A 25,860-nucleotide genomic window follows, 5' to 3' on the forward strand; every position below is an offset into this window, starting at 1 on the left:
GTACATGTGCAATAGCTTGCAAGCAGCAAGAAAAATTAACGAAGTCTTTGGAATAGGGATAGATGGCAGTTCCACTCAAAACATTCAAGATCACTGTCATGCAATCACGCTACCTGCCTCAGAGAATATTTACGTATGCTGCAAGATTGTCCAAGCTGTGCCAGAACGAGCTCCAACAGTCAGAAGTATCTATCCTGCCTGCCTTACAACAAGATCTAATATCATGAAATCATAATCACCGCTTGACTATGGAGTTATGTTTCATTGTTTTTATTTCTGAGATAAGTAATACAAGAAAACACCTAAAATGCTTCAGAAAGCTCAAACAAGACCACACATTAGGCCTGGTTTCCAATTAAAATTAAATTAATTAATAAAATTACATGCACAAAGTTTAAATTAATTCCTAATTAAAAAGATGAGGCATGCTTAACCCCTGGGGTTCACAAAAGCACCATCTTTCCTGGCAGATGAACTTGCTAATTCAAGTGAAATTCTGTGACTGCTTCGGGTAGGAATTTCAGGCATGCTTAGAAAACTGCTCTGCCGAGATAAAAGACCAACCATTGATTAGCTGTAATTTTTCCAAACTTATGTGATGAACTGATGTCAACCAAGAATCCCCACATTTTCACCAATTGCATTCTGTCTGCAGTTTCAAGGGGCCTCTGAAAGTAGAAAATATAAGGTTCAAGTCCCATGTAGCTTTAGCTCCTTAAATAAGCAGTAACTTCATTCCCACATCCTTCAGAAACTTGATTGTTTTCCTAGGGGTAAGAGTGACAGATCCCAATAGGGATAAACACAGGGCTTCTGGCCTGCAAGCAATATCAGAAATCAATATCTATTCTAATTTGAGAAATCTTTGCAGACCAATATAATTATGTTTACTGTGTAAATATGCTTGTTTTATCCTGCTATTTATCAAGGTAGAAGAGAGAAGCTAGAACTAAAGAGGGACAACACAGCTCTACCCTCAACAGCCAATTTTACTACAGCATGGGAAAAAAATCTTAAATTTGAGTACTGAAACTTACCCTTACATTGTGTCATTCATTCTTTGCCGTTCATTACCAGAAGTGTTTGGCTCTTAAAGACACAAAGATCTGCAATACTCCCAAAGCCATCCTACCACAGATCAAATTAGAGGAATTAATTGTTCTACATGAGTCTACCAAACAAGTCATGATGATAAAATTATTTCATCCTCTAGTGCAGGCCTCTGAATGAAGAATTGCCCAAAGCATGCCACCAAGAGTTCGTAATACCCTCAGCTCACAATGAGCTTTCCAAAAAGCAGTGAACAAATTTTAGAACACAGTAAAACTCCTAAGAGTTTCTCCTATGAGCAGAGAAAAAAGTTAAAGGAAAAACACTTACTAAATTTGCTAATGATCAATTCTGTAATCTACCTACCCAGCTGATGAAAAATTACTGGGTTTGAATTGGGATACACAATGTTCCATGGTGCAGAACATCAAAAAAAAAAAAAAATCAACTCAAACATCTGTGCCAGTTAAAACCCCGCTTAAAATCTAACATAGGTTTACCAATCATCAAGCAGGGCTAGTGAGATGTCTTTAAAATTTGCTACTCCAACTTCATGGACTATTAGCAGTTACTGAAAAAAAAAATGGTGGTAATAAAAACGTATTTTGTAAAAGCCTAACAAATTAAGGGAACTAAAAATGTGATTATTTTTAACACCCAGATAATGTAAAATATGTGATTTTGATGTCAAACATATGGATGGAGTGCAATGTATCTGGCTCCTACTAATTTTCCTTTGAGCAGTCACATGGACTATATATAAAGCAGAATAATTATATTTTTATTGGATTTCTTATTAATTCATTAATTCTTAAAATGTAGAGCTGATAAGCAAAACATATATATTCAAAAAAATACCCATGTGTCCAACATAATATTCTTTATAGATATTGATATCTTTCACCCTTTCTTAGAATTTCCTTTTCATAGGTATAACAGACCAAATATCTGTACAAAAAAAATTTATCATTGAATAAATGTCTCCAGAATGCTTTCTACCTATTTTTCATGTTTTGAATTAAAGGAAAGCAAAATCACAAAGTATATCTTTCAATTTATTCTTGCCATATGAAGTACTAAGAAGTTGAGAATCAATCCATTAACCATTAGAACTATCACATAATAGATTAATAACAAGACAGCATGACAAATTCACTCTTTTTTTAACATACACATTAAGCCAGGCTGGATAGGACTTTGAGCAATCTGGTCTAGAGGAAGGTGTCCCTGCCATGGCAGGAACTAGATGATCTTTAAGGTACCTTCCAACCCAAACCATTCTATGGTTCTAGCAAGTTTCGGGTTTTGAGATTTTTCTTTTAAACTATTTGGTGTAAGTATCTTCATAGGCATGACGTTCAGAAGGTGCTGAATTAAAACATCTCTAAGATGTCTCTAGATTACAAGTCAAAACCAGGATTTTGAAAATAAGTTCTGATCTTTAAGTTACGGTACTTGGATTTACAAAGTTTATTCCTTGCTCTGCACCAAGACTCAAGTAATTTCACCTTAGTATTATTGAAGAATAAACTAATATAACTTAATTCCAACTAATATAATATAATTCCAACTAAACTAATATAAATCAATTCCAACAATTCCTGCCACTTTAATATATACTGTCTTGGGTGTTCTAGGTTTTTTGGTTTTAAACCTATTAGCTAGCAGGGTGTTGATTACTGCACCCTGTACACACAATACTGTGCTCCAAACAGGAAAGATGACCTATCAATAGTGCCTTTTTCTAGACAAAGCAGCATGTAATACTCGCTACACTGATTATCTGGAAAGACCATCAGCTGATGATGAAATCAACATACTTTCATGATAACAAACTTATTTTCCTATTCCTGTCCCTGCTACCAATCCATGGGGTTTTTTCCCCCTTTTCTGACACTAAACAACTGTATTTTCTTCTGTTTATGAATTATTCAGAGCTGCTAGATATGAAATTAACATAAAACATTTTTGAAAAAACGTGTATAAGTATTATGCAATTTTAACTAACTCCTTGTGTTTGCTTGAGTTTAGAAAAAGAAAGAAGCAGGAGGGCAAAGAGCTGCAAAAAAGCCTGCTAAAATATTTCATTGTCTATGGGAATGCAGTGACCTCAAGTCAGGAAACCCATGAGGACTTTCTCCTACTGGAAGAGGCTGAGGTACTGAATGTGTTCTTCACCTCAATCTTTACTAGCAAGACCAGCCTTGAATCCCAGCTCCCAGAGACCAGGGGGAAGGGATGAAGCAAGTAAGACATACCCTCAGTGGAAGAAGATCAGGTTAGGGACTACTTAAGTAAATTAGACATATATAAGCCCATGGGCCCTCATGGGATGCACCCACGAGTGCTGAGAGAGCTGGTAGATGTCATCACAAGGCTATTTTCGATGTTGTTTGAACAACCATGGCAACTGGGAGAGATGTGTGAGGACTGGGAGAGAGCAAATGTCACTTCTATCTTCAAGGAAGACCCAGGGACTACACGCCAGTCAGCCTCACCTGAAGGTGACGAACAACTAATCCTGGAAACTACTTCCAGGTATACGAAGAACAAGAAAGTGACTGGGAGTGATCAGCATAGTTTTACCAAGTGTAAGTCATTCCTGACCAATATGATAACATTTTATGATGAAATGACTGGCTTGATAGATGGAGAACAGTGGATATTGTCTACCTTGACTTTAGTAGGGCCTTTGACACTCTCTCCTGTAAGATCTTCATGGAGAGGCTCATGAAGATACATATCATGGGCTGGATATGTAAACAGTGAAGTGGACTGAAAACTAGCTGGGCTGGGCTGGGCCAGAGGGTGGTGATCTGTGGCACAACATTGAGTTGGACTCCAGTAAGTAGCAGTGTACCCCAATGGTCAATAATAGGTTCAATCCTGTTCAGTATCTTCATTTATGTGAGGAGTGGCTGGTATGCCAAAGGGTTGTGTTGCCATCCAGAGGGACCATGACAGGCCGGAGAAATAGGCTGGCATGAACCTTATAAAGTTCAACAATAAAAAGTGCAAAGTTCTGCATCTGGGGAAGAACAATCTCATATGTCATTATTATCTGAGGGCTGCCCAGCTGGAAAGCAGCTTTGCAGAAAATGACCTGGTGGACACCAGGTTGAACATGAGCCACTGACATGCCCTTGGTGTAAAGAAGGTGAATGGTATCCTGGGCTGCAGTAGACAAAGTGTTGCCAGCAAGTCAAGGGAGGTGATTCTTCCCCTTTACTCAGTGCTGGGTCTAGTTCTAGACTCCCCAATACAAGAGATACACAGACGTACTGGAGAGAGTCCAGCAAAGGGCCACAAAGATGATTAAGGGGCTAGAGCATCTTCCATACAAGGAAAGGCTGAGAGAACTAGGATCGTTCATCCTGGAAAATTAGAAGGCTCACGGGTGACCTCATCAGTGTATAAAAATACCTGAAGGGAGGATGCAGAGAAGATGGAGCCAGGCTATTCACAGTGGTGCCTGGTGACAGGACCAGAGGCAAGGGGTACATACACAGGAGGTTGCCTCTGAATTTAAAGAAATATATTTTTACTGTGAGGGTGACTGAGCAGTGGAACGGGCTCTTTATTGAGCAAGATCTCATACAACTTACTGTAATAACTAACAGGATTTTGCAGAATTCACACATAAGAAAACCAAAGAGTTTGCCTCAAGTTCAGTTCAAAAAGAATTAATTCTGTTCCTACCCAATATAAACAAAAGCAGCATTGTCTTTGCCATATCACCTCTTACAGAAAACATGCTGCATATTATACCAGCCTGCTATTATACCATACCATTCCGCTCTCAGTATACAGAGAGCAGAACTTTTTACTATGAACTGTTTCAGTAGTTACCTCTATTATTACTTGGAAAACTTACAAATTACAAACTTGCAACAAGCATATTGGAATAAGTACAGCAAAAGCATGCAACAAAAGCTCTGTGCTTCTGTGGATTTGTTGTTTCATTTCTGCCAAACTGAATCTTACAAGAAGCATGACTACTCATGATTAATATTCAGTTATGCTCCTCAGAATGGCATTATACTGACCTATGTCCAACACCACGAATTAGGTAAGAGGCAATAATGGACAAGACTATAGATACAGAAGTGGCTTATTTTGCTCAATGCTTCTTAAGAATTCTTCACAACTTAATGCAGTTCTTCACAACTTAAGAATTACACCACATATTTCTAGTGGCCATGAGAGAAATTCAAAAGCAATATGCCCATTAGTCCAAGCTCTGAGAGTGCCTCATGGATTTTGACTGCAACATTCCCATTGTTTCTGTACTTCAAAGGGGAGAATGGAAAACTTGTAGATGAATGTTGAAATTCAGAATGGAGAAAACCAAGTTCTATTTACATCCATTTACCCTAGAGCACTGACCATACAGCCACAACAGCAACCACAGCGATCATTATTCAAGTATGTAACAGCAGCCACACTTTGGCATGCGCTGTCACTTTGTGACAAAAAGGTAATACACTGCAATGCCATCTTCTGAAAGCATCTAGCACCAGATAGTCTGTTGTATTTAAAAAAATATGCTGAAGCCTTAAAGACTAGTCACTGACGGTTGTGCCAAACTTAACTTTTAATGTAAATAGCTTCTCTCTCCTTTTGGTGTTTACCTTCAGACTTCTAAAATCCTCATTTATCATTCATCCCATTTTGCAGACACCATCTAAGAATATATCAGAGCATGTGACACAGTGTACTAGATACTACATAAACATGGTTAAAACATTTCTAATCTAATTGTACAGAAGAGACACACTGGGTAAAGGAGGGGAGAAAGTGCAAAGAAGTAACGTTACAAACCAAATAACACAATGGCCCCATCGATTACACATCTAGTACAATTATGATCTGCTGGGAAGCATGGTGCAAACAGAGGTAGGGTTAGCAATAGTCTAACAGTAATAAATGAAGAGGGGTTGCCCTCGCTGGGCTGCATGTACCCCCACACTCCAACACAGCAGATGTTCACTGTTCTGTTCCAGTTGAATGAAATCTCAGTAAGGCCAAACAGAATTACTGTTCTTGGTGGCTTCATCACACAGAAGATGACACAGTACAGCTTTATGGAAAAATAATTGAAAATCCATGGTTTTGTAAAAATGCAGTTACTTTTATGCTTCTAACTCCAATTTCAGCTTACGGAGTTAAGTATGTTCTGGTATTTCTAACTTTTCATGCTTTCAGACAAAACCACTCCACTACAGTTACATTACACATAGTGAGTGTTGCAGTAAAGATGTAAAATGCATGTACTACCAAACTGGCACTACAAACCTGAGAATCCCTGAGTAATAGCTAATAGGCAAACAAATCTGAAGAAGGTCTGGTATGTAAAGGCATATATGTCTCTGTGGGGAGCCAGACAACCCCAGCCTATCCTGAATGCAATCAGAAGTTTACATGGCTATAGCTGTGGTCCCAGATAAATTAATAATTTGATTTAACTTACTGAACTCAACATTATTACTTGACAGAATGTGTACACACATCCAACTGTACTGAAAGATTTTCCCTCTGTGTTCAGATGAAAATCTCAATTTTGACTTACTCAAGATAATAGAGCAAAAAATTCTATTAAGCAGACATGACAATAATTTTAAATGACTAAGCAACTCCAAATGCTGATAACATTAGAAATGTGATACAGTTATTTTAACTGAAATAGATCACAAACAAATTTAAAAGGCAAAATAAGATAATGACACAAATTACAAAATAACTACTTAATCAAAATTTGGGTAACAATTTTTGCCATGGGTGACCAAAACCATGGACAGATAAGTTTCCTAAGGTAGTCACTGAACATTTCTTGTCACACAGTATACAAGCACAATCAAAAGAGGAAGCACTGAGTAACTACTGATTATATACATTAATGTTAAGACTTTTATATGAACATTTGAAATAATCAGGCTCATTTACATTTTGGATGTACACATAACAGCACTGCAAAAGTAAATTAACGGTCTGTTTTAAAAAGGAGGTATGCCAAGAAATGTTGTGCTGCTCCAGTAATGATGCAGGAATGAAGAATAACTCAAGAAGTTAAAAACAGCGTAAGGTTACTAAAATGATAAAGCAACAATTCACACATTGAATTGCTCAGATGGTGCTGGTGCAGAATGAGCTTAATGGGACTCAATGTTTGACAGTTACTACCTGACAAGGTCATTCACTCACAAGAAACAGAAATGTTTATAGATCATGTTAATCCTCCTGCTTCAAGGGCCCTGTATGAAACTTCCCTGATGTATATAGTGTTCTATAATTATGAGAGAAATACCAAAAGATTCTTATATTGGCCACTTAATAATTGACCACTTATAACCGAGACAGAACATTAGGCTACACAGACCACTAGTTTGATCAATTATGACAAATTTAAGCTTTAGAATATTCTACTGGTCTGACAAACAACAGTTAAAAGCAAGTTTAAAATCAGGCAAAACCTGTGTTCTTTCCAGGTCAGGAGTACGCAGCATGAAAGTTAAGGTCAAGAATATATCAAAGAAATCACTGTGCTACACAGATTCAGAGTCTTAACTTCTACTTTTTTTTCTGAGCACTTCACATACAAATACATGTTTTTAACATTATACACAGAATCTGTCACAGTATTCACTTACGTCAAGTTAGGAAATGTATGATGCATCTTCTCTTAAAATGGGTTTTAATAAGAGTAATTATTTTATAACAAATTATGCAATTATTAAAAATACCACCCCAAACAGTTAAAATATGATTTATTCTTCCAACACAGGAGGCTTATGAGGTCTTAGTAGTTAAAAATAGTTGCAAAATATGGATCCTAAGCAGTGTCCATCAAAAAGAATTCTCTATTCTTCTAATTAAACATTATAAATGAAAATGATGTGAAATGAAATTTTAACATGCAGAAGTTAACATTTTTAATAATTCAAAATAAGATCAATGGTATAGGCAGCAAACTACCAAGAACAAGGTGACAGAAAACAAATACATGGAATAAGAATGCACTACTGGCATATACGAAAGTTTCCCCTTATCCCACTCCAAAAATACGTACCTGCTGAATGTGTCTACCAGCTCTTTTCTGAGGTTGGTAGATAAGCCAAGTATACAAGACTGGATCAACATTAATTGCTAATCCTTGTACACTGGACAAGAGCACTGCACCTATACACCATAGAAAAGAAAAGAAAATGTAAACTATCTCCTAAAGAATCTCCACGTATGTATTAATTTTTCTTACACACAAATCATCTTTGATGCAGACTTCTGTTTGGATTGGACTTACATATGTATTTTAAATTCCAATCAAGAGTAGTAATTGTAACATAAACTTCAATAACTTCATGAAAGTGAGAAACTTGCCAGCACAGCCAGTTATGGACACACACGCACACACACCAAAAAAAAAAAAAAAAGGGGAGGAAAAAAAAAAGGAAGAAAAAAATGCAGAGAATTGCTTTTTGATTTTGCTTATTACAATTTTTTGCCAAGAAAAATACTTGTTTTCACAAAGTTGTATGTGTAATTTGATACACGCAACACCTTGCCTCAGATTCTCAGCCCAAAATAACATTAAGCAAGAAATGAGTCAATAAGACCTTTGAAAGAAAGAGAAGAACATAACGACTCATGACTCACCCAACCTCAATAAAGAAAAACTTGGTCTAGGACAGTGGGTTCATTTAACAAAGATAGGTCTACCTTAGGTTAGTGTTCTGCTCAAAGCTGCTCAGGAGAAAAGTTTTTCATGTAAATGTGGCCATGAATATTCTTTAGTGGACTAGTTAGGCAAAATAAGGAAAATTTTTGAACTCTGCAATGTCGGCAGGTCTCAGTACTGTGAGTTCTTAGGATTTTATCCTCAGTTTTCAAATTTATCTTATTTTCTTTAAATCTCACTTTTGAAGTCCTAGGATAGACAGGGCTACTATATCTTAATTTCTTTAAAGTGAACTTCTGGTTTTCTTACGGTTGTGAAGAGACACTTACATGGGAAACATTAAGTCTCAAAATAGGAAAAAACTCATTTTCCAGAAATCTTAGCGTATACTTCAAGACAAGGACACCAAAACCAAATTTATGAAGTAGTATTTCTATTAAACCTGCATTAAAAATCTGATGATGTATTAGTGAGGCTTTTCATAGTACAGCTATAGTTTCTATTGCACCAGAATGTAACTGCAGAGCTGTAAAATTCAGAAGCAAATGCATTAACATAGGTATCACATTTATAATACAAAGGGTATCACATATATTGAAAAAGTGTGGAAAGTAGTAATGGGGTTTTTTACCTTTTCACATAAGTTTTGCAATTCTACACCAAAAAAATAAATTAAATAACGAAATAAATAACAAACTAAACTCAAACGCACAGAAATCCTGGTTACTGGAATGTCCCAGCACCAAGTTCTAGACAATTAGAGTAGTTCTCTAATTCAAAGAATCCTAGTTCCCAAAGCAATATGTATTATATTTGCCCTGTATTATACAACATAATTATTCAGCAATCTAAATTTAATAACAATGTCAAATAAAATCAGAAAGTTTGTCACATAATGTACTTTCAAGAAAAAAAAAAACCAACAAACCAGAAAAAACATACAGCTCAAAACAAGTAATACATCACCAAAACTGTAAATGGAAAAAGAAGTTATGAGTTTATTGAGTATAACAAAATTTTAAAACCAGCTGAACTCTAAATGGCAGAAGAGCCACCAACCTGGGACGACGCATGCAAAGCCAGACGAGAACAATGGGAAAACAGCAGTCAAGAAATACACAAAGATAAATGATCCGCCTCACACAGGCTTGGAGTTGGAACACACACTGTGAGGAACTCCTATACACAGACTAGTGTCTGTAATCTGATGGTTTTAAATGTCAGTAATAAACCTTAGAAATAAATCCGCAGTTTAAGGCAAAGGCGATGTCAAGCATAAAGTAAAAGGGTAAGATGCAAATAAGAAGAGCAGTAAATATGCCTTGAGGCAGGATCTGGAAGAGACTAGAAAAAGGAAGCAGGAGGTAACAGACAATTGATAAAGTATATGCTATAATCATTAGCTTTTATAAGATACTTAGATGCCAAAATAAGAGAATCCTGCATCTTTAAGAGATACCGTTTGTTGTCAGCAATACTTAATGAAAGGTTTAATGTATATGTGATATGACAAGTGGGAGTCAGAGACCTCCCAAAGAGTGAGGAATAAAGTCAGCCTACAGGCAAAGTCAACAAAAAAATTGCACATTTATAACAGACTCCTGAAAAGAAAAAAATCCCACAGTGTTACTGTAGCACATGATGCTAGTTACTCAATATAATTTCTTGTTTACTGCAAAAAGTAAGCTGAAATTAAGAGGTTGAATACAATTAAGTTCTGCTTTGAACTGAAACTATCTTTTCACTTCAATGAAGCCACACTAACACAATCCCATAAAACTCTGAAGTAAGGTATAACAGAGGGCAAAATAGTTTATTTTTTCAGTTGACTTTTGTCCTTGACAGCTTGCATCTGGAAGGAAAAAAAAGAAAAAAACAGTACAAGTAGTCAGATAAGGAATTACATTATTTGCTTTCAATTTGACTGTCAGGTAACTTTGGCCTCCTACCAAGCCACTTCTGTCACACTGAATTACTGAAATTTACTGCCATATTTACTACTCAGCCACTACATTCAAAAAGCAGTTCAATCGCCATCACCTATGTGAAGTTGTTTTCTGTGTAACAGCCTTCTTCAAAATAAATAACTATGTAGTCACAGAAAAGTTTCTCAGATTTGCCTCCTCACCTCGACCCCCCAAGAAAAAGGTCTTAAATTTGTGTTTTCATGCCAAGAAGTAAGAATCCCCCCCAGTTTTCAAGGAAGATCTCAATGATGTGAGGACCAAGCTGGAAGTTGTCAACAGACTCCTTACACGTCTAGGAAAAAAAATTAATTGCTATTTTGTCTCTGTCAAAATGCAATGCAGTTTCCTGGATTTCATTAAGATTGTGGTGTTTTGTCCCCTCCCCTTTTCTCCTTTTAATTAAATTTACATTTCAGAAAAAACAGACCTTAGTCCCACACCATATGAGGTTTCCTTTCCAGATACCAGTTCTTGCCAGTTATCTATAACAACTATCTAGTAAATTATTTTAAAAATAAGAATTGCACTCAACACCACATAATTTCTGAACATTTGACAATTTCCTCAAAGGTCACGGTGTCATTTGCGAGGCACAGTTTGAGCAAATAACTTCTTTCCTCCCCAAGTTTCAGCTCTCTCCTGAAGGAACAAACCAAGGGGAGGCTGCAGGCGGGCAGCAGAAGACGAAGAGGAGGCAGCAGAGCACAGCTGCGCTTGGCACTCTCATCCTGCAGATGAGCTTCCTGACAAGCTTCCTTGGACGATAACAGCTGCAGCAACAGCACTCATCTTCCCAAGGGACTGGGGGGGGGGCTGCGGAGGAGAACCTGGGGCCTCTGGCACTTAAGCTGGCTCTTCCACCACCTCTTCCCACCTTGAGTGCTGAGCAAAGGCTGCTGGAGGAACAGGGAGGCGAAGGGTCACTAGCATGGGGCTCTAGCCCTACCCTCTCCTCCAAAAGGGAAACTCAAGCATATAATAACTGGGGAAAAACAGGAATATGGTACACTTCTAGTGAGGTGGAAGAGAATACCTGGGGATGCAGCTGCAGAGAAAAAGAAGCCACAGGTAAAGGCAGGTGTTGTGGACAGGTGAAATGGGGCAGAGTCAAGCAGCAGAGTTGTGGTGCTGAGGGATGCTCGGTGGTTATGAAAGAATGAGAAAAGGCTTCAAATATCACAGGAGTTTAGTGAAAAACATTTACTAGGAAGCACAGACATTAATAGTTCAGTCATAAATTTACTTACTGAAACTCAACATACAACAATAACATACTATGAAGCACTAGACATTGAGAAGCAGCCTTGCTATTTGTGTAATGTATTTACATAATGTAAACTGCTTAAATTTACATTGTGTAAAATGCATTTTCCCTCTGAAGCAATTATTGATCACCCCTGGAGAATTCTTTCTCTGCTCTGTGTGAAGTATCCAAACACATCCATACTGTTATATGCAGTAAAAGATTTCAGTAACACATATTTGATATTCCTCTATAAAATGAACAGAAAAACCTCTGCAGAAAACTGAAGTTTAAGTTACAGTTAATGTATACTTCCTGTTGGGGAGGAATCACAAATATGAACAAAGGGAATGATCTACAATAAAAACTAATTCTAACAGATTTTATTTATTTTTAGTAACCAAGTAACTAAAGAAAACATTACACCAGCTTGCTACATAAACTGCACCATGAATTATTTTAGCATTGAGCTTATAACTCCTAGATGTCTCAGGACACATGAATGATAAGCAGGTGCTTACACAGGTTGAGTAAGCATCATTAATTTAGTATCCAATTATTTCAAAGGATAAGAAAAAGAAGAAATAATCTTTCTACTTACTATCTTACTGTATTGAAGGGCATTTCCACAAAGGCATACTATAAAAATCCAGATCTCTGCATATTACACCCAAGTGAAGAGTTCTTTTTCATAAAAGTATACAGGTAATTAGCTCTTTCTGCTAGCTGACTTGGAACAGATGCATTGTAAATCACTAAATGTGGAAATATCTAACTTTAATTTTAGCCTGGGAGTCAACTAAAGGGAAAAGAGCGCTCTTCACTACTCTGCTTACTGCCAAAATGGCTCACTTACCCACATTCCAAACGGGCTTTATCAATTAGCTATCCTATAGCACCACAGCCATTCTCAGTCACATCCCAAGCTAAAGAATGAGAGCTGAAGTAGGAGTTACAGATTGCAGTTACACAGCATAAAAATTAAGTAACTAAAAAAATTAAGTTACTAAATTAAGCAACCTTTCTGTCCACTTCGGAATATCACTGACAAGCTGATATTATGTCTTGCAAAAAAATCAGCTTATCTAAGAGACGGAGTCCTGCATTTCATCCTGAACTGCCGAGTCAGACAAGGGAAACAGATATTTCAAGCTACATCAAAGTTTGTGTGACTGTGAAAAATTATTTTTACATTATACCAGCTACAATAGGTTAATAAATTTTGTCTAACAACTGAACTATATGTCTGCACGTCTCCCTATTCAAGGTTGACTTGAATGATTACAGATGTACTTTTATATAAGCACTATACCAATTTTATCTCAGAGAAAAATCTCCAAGTCTACCGTACTTTGATAAAGTTTTATGTTCACCAAGTGCTTAAAATAAGTCTAAGATCAATTAATTTAGTTGCTTAGACCAACAGTATAATCATTCATTAAAACAGAAGTAGGGGGGTAACATTTTCCCATGAACTAAGGCGCTTTGGTCTGTAACATCAAATACAATTCCTTCATAAAACAGTTATTCTTTGCTCAGGAATACACACCTCAAAATGTTTTAACACTATTCCTTATTAAATAAATAAATGAAAGAGCTTTTGATCTTTGGAAACATTCAGTAAGAATGTACTTCTACTGCTATTGTGACCTTGTAATTCTTCTACTTAGATTTATAGCAGAAAAGCATTAAGTGCTGAAACAAAAGAAGTCAGCATTGTTATTTTTATTTCAAAAATAAAAATTTCATTTTTATGAAAACTCTATTTCAAAAATAGAGAAAGTGAGGCAGAGAAGTGAAGTTATTTAATCACACAGCAGAACAGCAAGACCCAGGGATAGAATTCAGACGTTATGTGCCACAGCTAAGTACCTACTGTAACTAGTAGCAAAAAACCAAAACAAAACAAAAGCTGGTGTGTGACTTGTGTTAATCATAACTCTAAATTACATGGACCTAATTTCAACTGAATGTTCTGGTAAGTCCATCGTTAAGGTTAAAGAAACAACCTACCTCCATCAATACACATACCCAAATACTCACAAATGCTGAATTATGGAATTATAACATACAATTATAGTCAAAGACATAACATAATGAGGCAAAACACAAAACTGCTGAACACTCAGGGCTATATGAGAGGCATCATTTTTCTGAAGTACAAGGAGCCACATCTCTGCCAATCAATCTGAAGCAAGGTCTATCAAACCAAGGTGTGGATAACAACCCTCCATTATTTCATATCGTCTCTGCCCTTTGATGTTAAGAATGGAATTGAGTCCATTTATTATTGTGTCATTCTTACCGAGGAAAAATGTTATGACATGCCAAGATGCAAATTTTCACAAAAATGTTAGATATTCATATTTAACTTGTTTGCTATATGGATGTTTGTTTGTTGTTTTGGGGGGCTTGGGGGGGGGTGTGGGGGTGTGGTGAGGAAGAAGGAAGGAGCAAATCTTGACAGGCTGTTTTTTTTCCAGAATTCATTTGAGCAAAACTTTAACTGCCTTTAGAGAATACGGTGATGTGGGATTAAATGATATTACCTATCATTTAATAGGTAATAATAATCAAGAAAAAATAGGAAATGTGTAGGCAGCTGTAGTATACAGGAACATCAGCTTTATTCAGATGATTATTGAATTATCTCTATGAAAACATAACCACAATATTCCTATGCTGACCTGAATAGCACCTCTTCCTTAATTGCTAGTATTTTAATGCAAGAACATCTCATTGAAGTATATTTTCCTCATGTTCACTTTCAGGTCCTGTTTATGTATTTAACCATCACACTTACTATTCTGTAAATAAGAAGAATAAGGAGCTCTAAATTCACCTGACAGAAGGGACTACGCAGACTGAAAGCAAGGATATATTATAATGTCTTCAAAACCATATTGTCAGTGAGTGAATAAAATGATGCAAACATTTTAGATAACATGAAGTTAAACACACTTGGTTCGGTTTATTCATTAAAAAAAATAGGATAAATACAACGTTCATGTTGCCCAGAAAGTCGCATTTCCACTCAGGAAGTGAAGGGTGGCCCAAACTGACTCCAAGCAGAAGCTGTTACTGGAGGCATTCAGAAACCCTGTAGGGCTTACAACTAACAAGTTTACAAAGGTATCCACTGAAGTCTGACTCCTTTGTCTTTTTGTTCCCAAAAGTCCCACTAGAAAGCTATCTAACATTTGATATTATAAATACGATCATCAATCTGACTCTAAGTCCTTAGACTGTGTTTATTATACAACTCCATGGGTAAGATCTGCTCTGCTAGCATCGCGGTACTCTCACATTATAGAAGAGCTCTCAGGCTACCATCAGTTCTGCCTCTGTATCAGATACCACCACAATTATACGTATGACAAAGATTATTTAGACCTCTAATGCCATGAACCACTTGATCATACCTGACCAGGTTTTCAAAATGTTAGCAAAGGTTTAAGAGTTTTAACTCATTTAGCTCTGCAACAAAAGAACTCAAATATGTGGTGTAATGTCAATACTGTTCCTTTTCATTTTCTGTATGGAACCAGTACAACTCTCAGTTACTCATCATTACGGATCCAGAGGAGACTGTACATTCCATTAAAGTAAAAAGTTGTTTGGTGCTCTGCAGAAACTATGAGGTAATTTTCCTAATTTTTTGTCTGCTCTACTTGGCTGAGATCTCGATCCTATTTTAAAGGCGGTGGTGGACATTTTTCAGAGCACAAGGAATTTTAATCTCAGTTGTAAAAGGCAGTAATTCCATGAAATGGATTTCTGATGAACTACTGTAAACAGACATTTTCTCAAGCAGACTAGAAACAAAACTTTTATGCAGATATTTTTTGTTAAACAAGAATTCTGCTAATTCCTACATTTAAAGGACTGGGATTAGAAATGAGAGGAGTTGGGCAGCAAATCCTTCTTTCACTTGACCTCAGGACTCTAATACTACTTTCGGATCATATTCTATTCTGCAAGAAAAATGTGAACAGATTTAATTATAAAACAAGAAATATTATGGCTCAAACCCCATGTTCTCCTAAGGAATCAACAGCATAAGGACAAAGCTCCATCCCCGGCAGCGTTCAAGGCCAGGTTGGATGGAGTCTTGGGTGACAAAGTTTAGTGTGAGGTGTCCCTGCCCATGGTTGGGGGGTTGGAACTAGATGATCTTAAGGTCCCTTCCAACCCTAACTGTTCTATGATTCTGTGATCCTATGAAAGCAGATTCAGTTACACAGTCTACCAGAATTCCCAACACAAATTCCACAAAGCGTTTTATCAAAGGCTTTTAAAGAAACTCTGCTACCTGTAAGGTATAAGAGAGGAAGTTAAATAGATAAATAATTCGAGAGTGGATAAATTATACAGCAGAAAAGAAACAGTGATAGGAAAACACTGTAATTTTCACTATGGAAGAAGGCAGAGCCCTGCAGCGACCGGTGCTGCCCAAGACATTCCAGGAGATTAATGTGGTGACCAACTCTGCTGAGCTCTCCAGAGTAACCAAGAATAGGGCCAACCAAAGCACTCCAAAAGTATCCCACCTGATTCAATACAGATAAACATATTTTTTCTACTGGTATTGCTGCCTCATATCTTAACTTTACGTATAAAATGATAACTGAGCTGAGTGCTTTGACTCAGAAAACAAGATTTCTGTTTATTCTAGAAAAGTGTTAGCTCAATGTTCAGTAGGAAGGAATGAATAGGCAAAAAACCAGAAAATATCATCTACACCACTGCATAAATCCATTGTGTACACAGATATTGAGAACACTGCATGCAGCCCTGGTCAGCCCAAATGGTCAGTTTTGAGCATTCAGACTTGGAAACTTCTGTTTCACAATACCATTCATTCAGTATTTATGCTCCCTGATTCATTCTATGCTCCATGCCAAAAGCATTATACATTCTCCAAATCCCAGAGCAGAGAGCACAGAAATAAAAATGTATACACACATGGATCTTGAATTTCACTTACTGGTTAAGTAATTTTCTTCATTTTTAAATGATGGCCTATTTACTACAGTGAACTCCAAAGCAAATGGGTTTTGAACAACTCCAGCTCCAAACCACCTGGATGTGGACCTCAGAGCCTTAGACTAACTGCAACAGCAGAACCTCTTTTCCAAATGCAATATTATTTGCAGAGTTTTATGACTGCATTTTTGTTGTTAAGTATGTATACAGATGTGTAAGTACCACCAGTAGCTGCACTTTATATACTGCTTACACAGCCATTAATTGATGAAAATACCAGAGTCTTCAGATATGCAACGAGTTTTAATCACTGTAGACAACTCTGCAGCATAGTTTCATTAACAATACCTCCAAATTCCACACAGAAACTTCTGCACAGAGAGCTTCAGCTGAAGGGCAAAGGGCCATGGAGACACAAGCCACTGAGAAAACACATGTCAGTGGACAAAGACCTCTTGCAAGCGAGGGAGGGAAATAATGTTTTGACAGTGTGCTTGCTGAATTAAATCTTGCAGTTGCTTATGAAGGAGCTTTGTCCAAAAACAACTACCTGCTCATAGGTGTTCTCAACCCTCTTTGAGGGAATGTTGGATATCAGGAAAAATTTTTTGTTTTTTTTTTTGAAAGGGAAAGCCTCAAACTGCCTATTTTATTAAACGAACTTTTTATTCTTCCGCAACAACAGGACCGTACCAACAGTAAGAATCAAACAACTCTGCACAAGCCAGACAGCAGACTGAAATTAAAGCATCCTTATGGATAAATGATTAAGCTTCAAGATCTAAAAGACAGCCTGAATGCTCCAGCTGAAAGCTTGCATAACAGCAGGGTGAGGACCATAGATGAGTCATATAGAACCATTCTTAAACTTGTGAAGCACGTGTAAAATCAAGATACGGCAGGAGGACATCAGGAAAGAAGCACAGATTTACCTGTATCTTTAAAGGTCAGACTTTCTCTTCACTTTGTAACAAAGACATCTCTATTGGGTAAATTCTCAGCCCAGAAACACAGCCAGGAATATAACATTAGAATTATCAATATCTCATTCGGCTTAAAAAAAGCAGGACACAGCTGAGGTCCGCTCCAAGGCTCTGAAATCATGGGAAATAGGTCTTTGCTGGAATACTTGATTTCATCCGCGTCCCGGCAGGGAAGAGAGGACCACATGCCATCATCTCTCAATGTATCAGTCATGATCCAAATGTATTAACCTTAACTAAGCTATCAGAATGCCAATAAGCTCTCTCAATTTTTCTACTATGAAAAACAGCAGAGTGAAGCTTTACTATATACAGTTTAAAACACATAATTTCTATGAGGCATCACAATGTAAGCACACTGATACCAGGATTGCATCCTCCCTTTCTCTATGCCCAGATTGGTAGAGTGCTACCACACCTTTTCTTCTATTGTGACACAACATTATAGGAAGATTGTGAACTGATGATATAGTTAAAATGAGCAACGCCTCAATATATCTCCTTCTAAGTGATTTTCAAGACTACCTCCAGTTTGTTGCTTTTATAATATGGGTTTTAAACTAAAACCAGCAAATGCTGCTCTGAACACTGCCAAGAAGTTTCTTAATAAAGTTCGGCTTCTGTATTTATAAACACCTCACTATCATCTGCCAAAATGCTATTTTGCAATTTCTTACAGCAGTACTCCTCTGGGAATTGCAACAGAATTCTTCCCCTATGGCAACAAGGCACCGAGGGAGCTATTTTCATTCCTTCTTCAGCAGTTGAAGATTTGTAGTGTTGTGACTATGGATACCAACTGGTCTTGCACTTTAAGTTATAAAACTGAAATCTTTTCTGCAGTAGATGCCTCGTGTGCCTTCTCTTAAAATTAAGCTGAATAATATACAGCTGTGGTTTCTGTTTCCTTTTCTCTTGAACATTACAGCTTCTCAGAGGCAACAGGAAAGACACAGAAGATTTCACATAACTTCTTAGGTGCTCAATTAAATTAATACACCCACAGACACAGAGGCTGGGCAATAACAAAATTATTTAGGAAGGCAAGCAAGCTTTACAGTACAAATTCCACATAAGGTTATGCTTTTCTGTAGCAGAGAAAGAATGGAAAAACATGTAATTTCTAAATAGAAAATCCTAATCCATATATTCCTTTATATTGTTTACAAAGACTTCATGCTCTTCACCAGGGATTCAAGATTGCAATAAATAGCATATCAATGAGTTGCCAAACAATGAGCCAGAATAAACACAGCCGCAGTAAATACACTGTCAAAGTTGTGACACTACAAGATAGGTAAAGTTACATTGGCAGTTCTAACATTAATTATTATTTTTTTTTAATATGTGCACTCCAATAGAAACTTGATACATAGGACTCAAGCTGAAAGCAAATATTTTCTTCAACGAAACAACTTTGAAAAATATGAAATTTGTAGTCCTTGGTTACTTAGTAGGAAACAAACACAATTTTTAGATAGTATGAAGATAAAACTGGCATGTTTCCTAATGGGCAGTCAATCCTGGTCCTTTTTGCAGCTGATGTCTGCATAGGCAGTAATTCCAAAAGGAGCTTGTATTTGTGAATGACAGTACACACAGATGAAAAAACCTGCTTCATTGAATGTGTACTCAATTCACACAAACAAGGAAAATTACATATTAGAGGTAAAGCTAGTAACATATTAACTCCAAATTTGAATGGAATTGCACAAGTCTATTAAAGATAATTTGATTTTGAGCTTTAGAGTACCATTTTGATAGACATACACCTGTCATCCAAAATCAAAAAGCCTTCCTCAACTTATAAATCCTACATGTAAGAGAGAAGAGAGAACAGACAAGCATCTCCACATGTACCGAAATGCTTGTACCAACACACAAAAAGGTATGGTCTGACATCTCAAATGTAGTAATAACTCTATTCACACCTAGAGGAGGGGTGCCAGCTTCAGAAAGTCATGGGAATGTGCTGTAGTTTCAAGAGATTCTAGAAAGAAGATTTCAAATTAACTACATTACATATTGGAGAACTTTCTCAATATATATACATTGTACCACTAACTGAAACATTCCTACACAGTATAAATACCCAGGAGAATTGCCCTGTTGCTTCATATTGTGAAACTGCCTGAAATTCTGACTGAATTTACACATCAGCATATCGAATGCATATAGTACAATCCGGATTCCTTGCCTGCAGTTTTGCTTGTTACTTCTCTAACTTTCATCTGAGACGCTAGCAAGCTCGGCAGAATAAATAGCTTTCCTTTGTATAATCTTCTTGTAAATAAACACAAACCCTAGAATAAACAACTACCTTATTAATCACAGATTCAGTCATCTCCATATGAAATGTAAAATTGCACCTTTACTGGTAGCAATTTTATATCCTTCTAGAATAGCTTCATATATACTGGTTACAAAGCAGAATTGATACGATATGACATGTCATATAATTATTTGGTACCTTCCTAAACCAGCATTTGTGCTGCTAGAAATGTACAGTAATTCAGACTCTATAGACAATGGTGATGGTCACTATGAATGTTACAGATAGAGATTAAAGAAGAATCTTAGCTGGGCAAGGGAAAGCCTGTGACAGTTCTTTTAAAGAGATGAAGCAATTAATGTGAAAAATGCCAGAAAATAAAGGATCCAACACAAAACACCAACACGAGTAATACTGGAAGAGACTACTGACCATCCTGCCTTTATTACTCAGGGCCATTTATAATATTTTTACAGTATTTTTTAAAACTTAAATAATCTTTCAATTCATAGAGATAAATGTTCACAAGTAAATTTAACAAAAATTCTGAATTATTGAAATAACTTTACTCAATAACATAATGAATGTTACCATGATCACCAATAGACAAATATAAAAGCATGTCTTTATAGGTCACATAGAGTGCATAAAATCAAAGGATTAAGTTAAAGGTTAACATTTAAATATTCACGATGCAGGAGAGTATAAATTTCATAAAGTATTATTAAAAAAAAGAAAAGAAGAAAAATAGCAATCATAATATCCTTAAAGATATCCAGATTGCCAAACTAGATTATAAAAATTGCTTTATTCTTCTGCCTGAAACAAAGCTGTGAGCCTCCAATGCAGCAAGCAGAAAAAGTAACTGTAAAAAGTAAGCCTTTTCACATCAGAAATTAATGCACAAAACTACAAACAAAGCCAAAGTCTGTGCAGTCCCTTTCTACCTGCAGTGAACAGGGAGATCATTATTTAATATTAACTAGTTGTTTCAAATTATTATATCATTTAGTTGATGTAGAATTACATTATTCTTCTCAATACCAGCATGTCTGTAAACTTCAGATGTACAGTTAAGGTCAGTTGTTAAGATAAATTATTCTAAAAATTCAGAAGAGCTAAAAATGATGCATCCAAGGAACTGAAACACCTAATATAGTAAACTCATTTTCTTTTAGACTGAAATACACATTCTTGAATGGTGTCCAGATTTATGATCAGTATCTTCTTACTCACAGGGATCTACTCAAGAACTTATTTGTGAAAGGCTTGCTAAATCTCAAAACTAATATTTATGAATTATAAGAAATCTGTACTAGATTAACTACTTTTAATATGTATTAAATAATTAGTTATACTATTATGTAAATACACCTATTTTCAAACCTGCTTTTTAACCTCTTCTATCACTGCTGAACTTTTTAAAAACTTTGAAACAAGGTAAAATTTAATTTATTATATACATTTTGATTAATATATTCAAAATGTTGTTTAGTTCAGTCAGTGTTTAAAATCCCTTCTTAGCAAAACTGAGAGCAGGAATTTTACTTTCACTTTTGGGGTTGAGTGACTGGTTCTCTTCATTAAAATTATCAACAACACTGTCTAGTTGGCTATTATTTACCCCAAAAAATTATTTATTATTGTTATTTTTAAAAAGCACATAAACTTCTCCAATACAGGCACTGGAAAACACCAGGTAAGGCAAATTACAAAACTGCATCTCTTAACTAGAAGAAGTGCAGAAAGCTGCTGTCATACATTTAGGCCACAGTGGGAGTTTTTAAATATGTTGCCTTGAAAAACTGATTTTTAAGTGAAACCAGCTTTCACGTTTTTACAGTGTCTTCTGAGAGTAATGTTACAAATAAACAGAAACATGTAACCTTTAGTATTATTTTGGCACTAAGCAGAACACTGCAGCTTTATGATTTTACAAAGCTCATTTAAGATTTCCAGCAAAAAAAGTGTTAAGTGTATAAAACATCTGCACAAGCATTATAAGAACACAAAGTTTATTTACAAAGCAAATATTCCTGCAGATGGCTAACGATATATCATTATGTCTTCAAAATGCTAATTTTCGGAGCGGATCTTCTGGGGATATGCTCCAAAAGAGTGGTATGTGCTCTTGCGTCATATTTTACAGATCAGCAAAACCTGTACCCGCTACAAACTACGTTTCACTGCATTCAAGTTTCACTGCATTTCTTAGTGCACACATCAGACGTAAAATTATAATAGAAAAGAAAGCAAATCAGGTAAAAACAATCAGAAAATAATCAGAGTTCTAAGCATTAAACGGAATGTTTATGTTTACTTATAACCATGCTTTAGATACTCCATGGAATTTCACATTTTCTGCCTGACACCACATGTATGGTCCCTACCATGTAACCACAGCACTAGCTAAACAAATTCTTTGATAATCCACATATCTTAGTGCTGTATTTCTGTACTTGGGCTGGAGAGGTGCCAGTTCTAAAACAAAAAGGTGAACATAACAGCAAGCACACTGTCATTTCTGTACCTGTAAGAAGAAAAAAGCTAGAGGATTTTACCTCATCTTCATTTTCTTGCTATTAAGGGAAATAATTCTGACCAGCTGCTTCTTCCCTAGCTCACTAACCTCATAGTCCTTTATCACGATTATAACACTGCGTGTAGAAACCAGATCTCTGGAATAAAATGCATATGTTTGTTTATAAAGTTTTGTGCCTGTTTATAGCTTTATGTTTTGTGATATTAAGAGGATACTTGGCTTTTGAGTTGAGGGTTTCTTGGTGGGGTGGTAGTTCGGGTTTTTGTGTTTTTTGTTGTTTTGTTGTTTTTTTTTTTTAACTGGTGAGAACATTTCAGAACTGTTTAAAATGTGACCAATACATAAGCATTTCAAGCATGCAGTTGTCATCCTAGCAAAACTCCACCTTAGATGATGGACTGAGTAATTTTAAAGTTTCATTAAGTCATGGGTTTTAGAGAAAACTAGTTGATATATACTGTTAACAAAAGGAGCTGTACCATACATATCGTGTTTCAGTTGCTTCTCACTCTTTTACATGGAATAAGCTTTACCTGGTTTGTTACTATTGCTGCATAGCTGGTTCCTCCTTTTATGTAAATTTATATCAATTCCAAAGATTATTAAAGTCACTAAATTTTCTGTAAATATTAATCTGTGCTCAGCTATCTCCAGAGTGACAAGCTAGATGCTAAACAGTTGTGTGTGTCCAACAGAAGAACATGTCAAGATAGTTCAAAATAACTCTGTTTACTTAGCTGTTTTCAGTCCAAGGCAAAAGCAGCTGAATAGTTAACATGACTGCCTTGAACGTTTTCAATTTCATGTTCTTATTTTACAAATATATGTAAAGAAAAGAATCTTTGTCTCTACTTAAAATCCACATCATTTGCCAGAAAATAATTTCATGTTGTCAATAGCTAGGAAAATCCAAGTTGGTTTTGCACAGTAACTAACCTGAATACCTCCTTAATTTAAGGAAAGTAACTTCTATTCAGATCAGTCCAGTTGTGTTGGTGGTGTGCCTTGGAGAAAGAAACAGGGAAGTTCACAACAGCAGTCTGCTACAGCTATGGACAAATTGGGAGTACATTATCTAATAGAATCTGTTCTAAATTCTTGTACCCTCAGCCAGAAAGCTCATGCATGGATTGCTACAAAAATAGCAAGATACACTGAGTAAGCTAGCACCTTACTGTGCTTGTACTGCTTGCTGGTTAGGAGAGCATGTTTACATTAGTGTCTGCATCTGTCAAATCTCTAAAGACCTGACAGCACTCAAAGTTATTTCATTAAATACAGCTGTCCCTAGTACCTTTACATATCCTTTATAACTCGGATGATTATAAACTGAATTCTACATTAATCCCTTTCACACAAGCACACAACTCGGAACATCTTCCTGCACAGCAGCAAATCCTTATCACAAACTGCATTAGGACTGTGTTTTAACAATTTGCAGCATGTTTACAAATTTACAAGAAATATTATTTCACAGCCTCAAAGATTTGTAATTTTGAGTATATGATTATCTAGTTCTCCTCTGTCAATATGTTCAGCTAAACAAGAGCAGGGTAACAGATTTTACTGGAGCTTTAACGGATGTTTTTGATTAAAACAGGCTAAAACTGAATTTTATTAAAACTCCCATCTACTAAGAAAATGATGTTCCATATTTGAAATAATTTTAATAGTGATTAAAAAGAAATACTATGATACTTGTAATGCAATCACAGTAGCATAGTAGGAGTGAAAGAAAACAGAAAGGTAGTATTTAAATGTAAATGAAACTTGGGTGTGAGAAATACAATAAGCAAATGTATCCAAAGTCAAAAGATGCCTGAGTACAAAATTCAAGGTAAAAATGGATGGCAAGATTAACCTTACTTAAACTTTGACTTTTACATATCTGTCCTAAGTCATGCATTCACCAGCTACAACCAGATCAGATATTCCTTAAATATAGTATCTGATAATATATGAAAGTTGTAAGTCTCCTGCCACAGAGGTATGGTATAAAAGTAATACACCTGTTAAAAATAACCTGTCTTAAACATCTATTTTGCGTCAGACCACAACTTAATAAATACTAACTGTGCTTAAAAATTGAGACAAAAGGGTTCTCGGACATGAAAGATGAGTATTTTAACATCAAAGAACCTACTGTACACTTCTATATTAAACATGACTTTTTCACTTAACCGGAATAAAGCAAATTAATGACTAGATCATCTGTGGATCTAATCTGGTTTTTTTTTAGTTGTGCCCATACCTTATACTCTCCAGCTGTAGTGACTAGGAAAGTAGTTACAGACACTGAAAGAAAGACAGTATTGTATAGATGACTTTTGGAACATCCCATATTTGTTGTGCAGCACATTTTATACTCTGAAACATTATTATGATAAGAACACTGTGGAGGTAATCCCTACAGCATTTACAATTAAATAACCATTTACTGATAAAATCACACATTAATTCAGTCTTGTATTATTCTACAGAAGAACATCCATTAACAGTTTCTTCCCAGTATCAGAAAGCCACTTAGCATTAATTGCTCTAATATATTCTACAGAGATACCACTGATACTGTAACACATAGAAATGTTGAGATGCAGATTTTTTTATTATTATTATTTTCTTTACAACTGAAGAGATAACATTCTATTTAAAACACTCCTCAAAAATCATATACCATATTTATTCACAGGATTTGCAGACTGCCTCCTCTAGCTCTAGCAAAGACTCCTGTCAGAAGAGACCATTACATTCAGGAAAAGGCTGAGAATCCTCCATGGATGCCATTGAAGAACAAACACACACAGTTCCGAGCCCTTCCAGCAGAACTAGCCCATCGTCTCAGACTCACAAGCCTCTGGCCCTGTTGGGGCACACCGGCTGGCACATACTAATTCTGCACATTTTTTCACTCTCATGTAGTAGCAGCAATCTCATTCTAACAAACACATAACAGATGCGATGCTTGTCTGTGGCAGATAACAGCAAAACCAGCATTATCTCTAGGTAGCTGGTTGAAGTGAAGCTACCTGTATATGCAAGTATATGCAATGTACAATGTATATGGGAATATACCTACATATTCACAGTATATGCAAGATTTGAACAAGATGATCTTTAAGGTCCCTTCCAGCCCAAACTATTCTGA

The 25,860-nt window shown here is 36.1% G+C and overlaps 1 protein-coding gene across 16 annotated transcripts in view; it reads right to left on the minus strand.

The window, feature by feature from the left end:
* Positions 1 to 25,860, minus strand: part of VPS13B (vacuolar protein sorting 13 homolog B) — a 444,484-nt gene that overhangs the window by 244,951 nt on the left and 173,673 nt on the right. For all 16 annotated transcript variants that reach the window (XM_030480526.1, XM_030480557.1, XM_030480551.1 and 13 more), the window contains one exon: positions 8,117 to 8,226. In XM_030480526.1, coding sequence (XP_030336386.1) covers positions 8,117 to 8,226 — 110 coding nt within the window. The remainder of the gene's footprint in view (positions 1 to 8,116; positions 8,227 to 25,860) is intronic.

This window comes from Strigops habroptila, chromosome 1 (assembly GCF_004027225.2).
Source record: "Strigops habroptila isolate Jane chromosome 1, bStrHab1.2.pri, whole genome shotgun sequence".
NCBI classification, from domain to species: Eukaryota; Metazoa; Chordata; class Aves; order Psittaciformes; family Psittacidae; genus Strigops; species Strigops habroptila.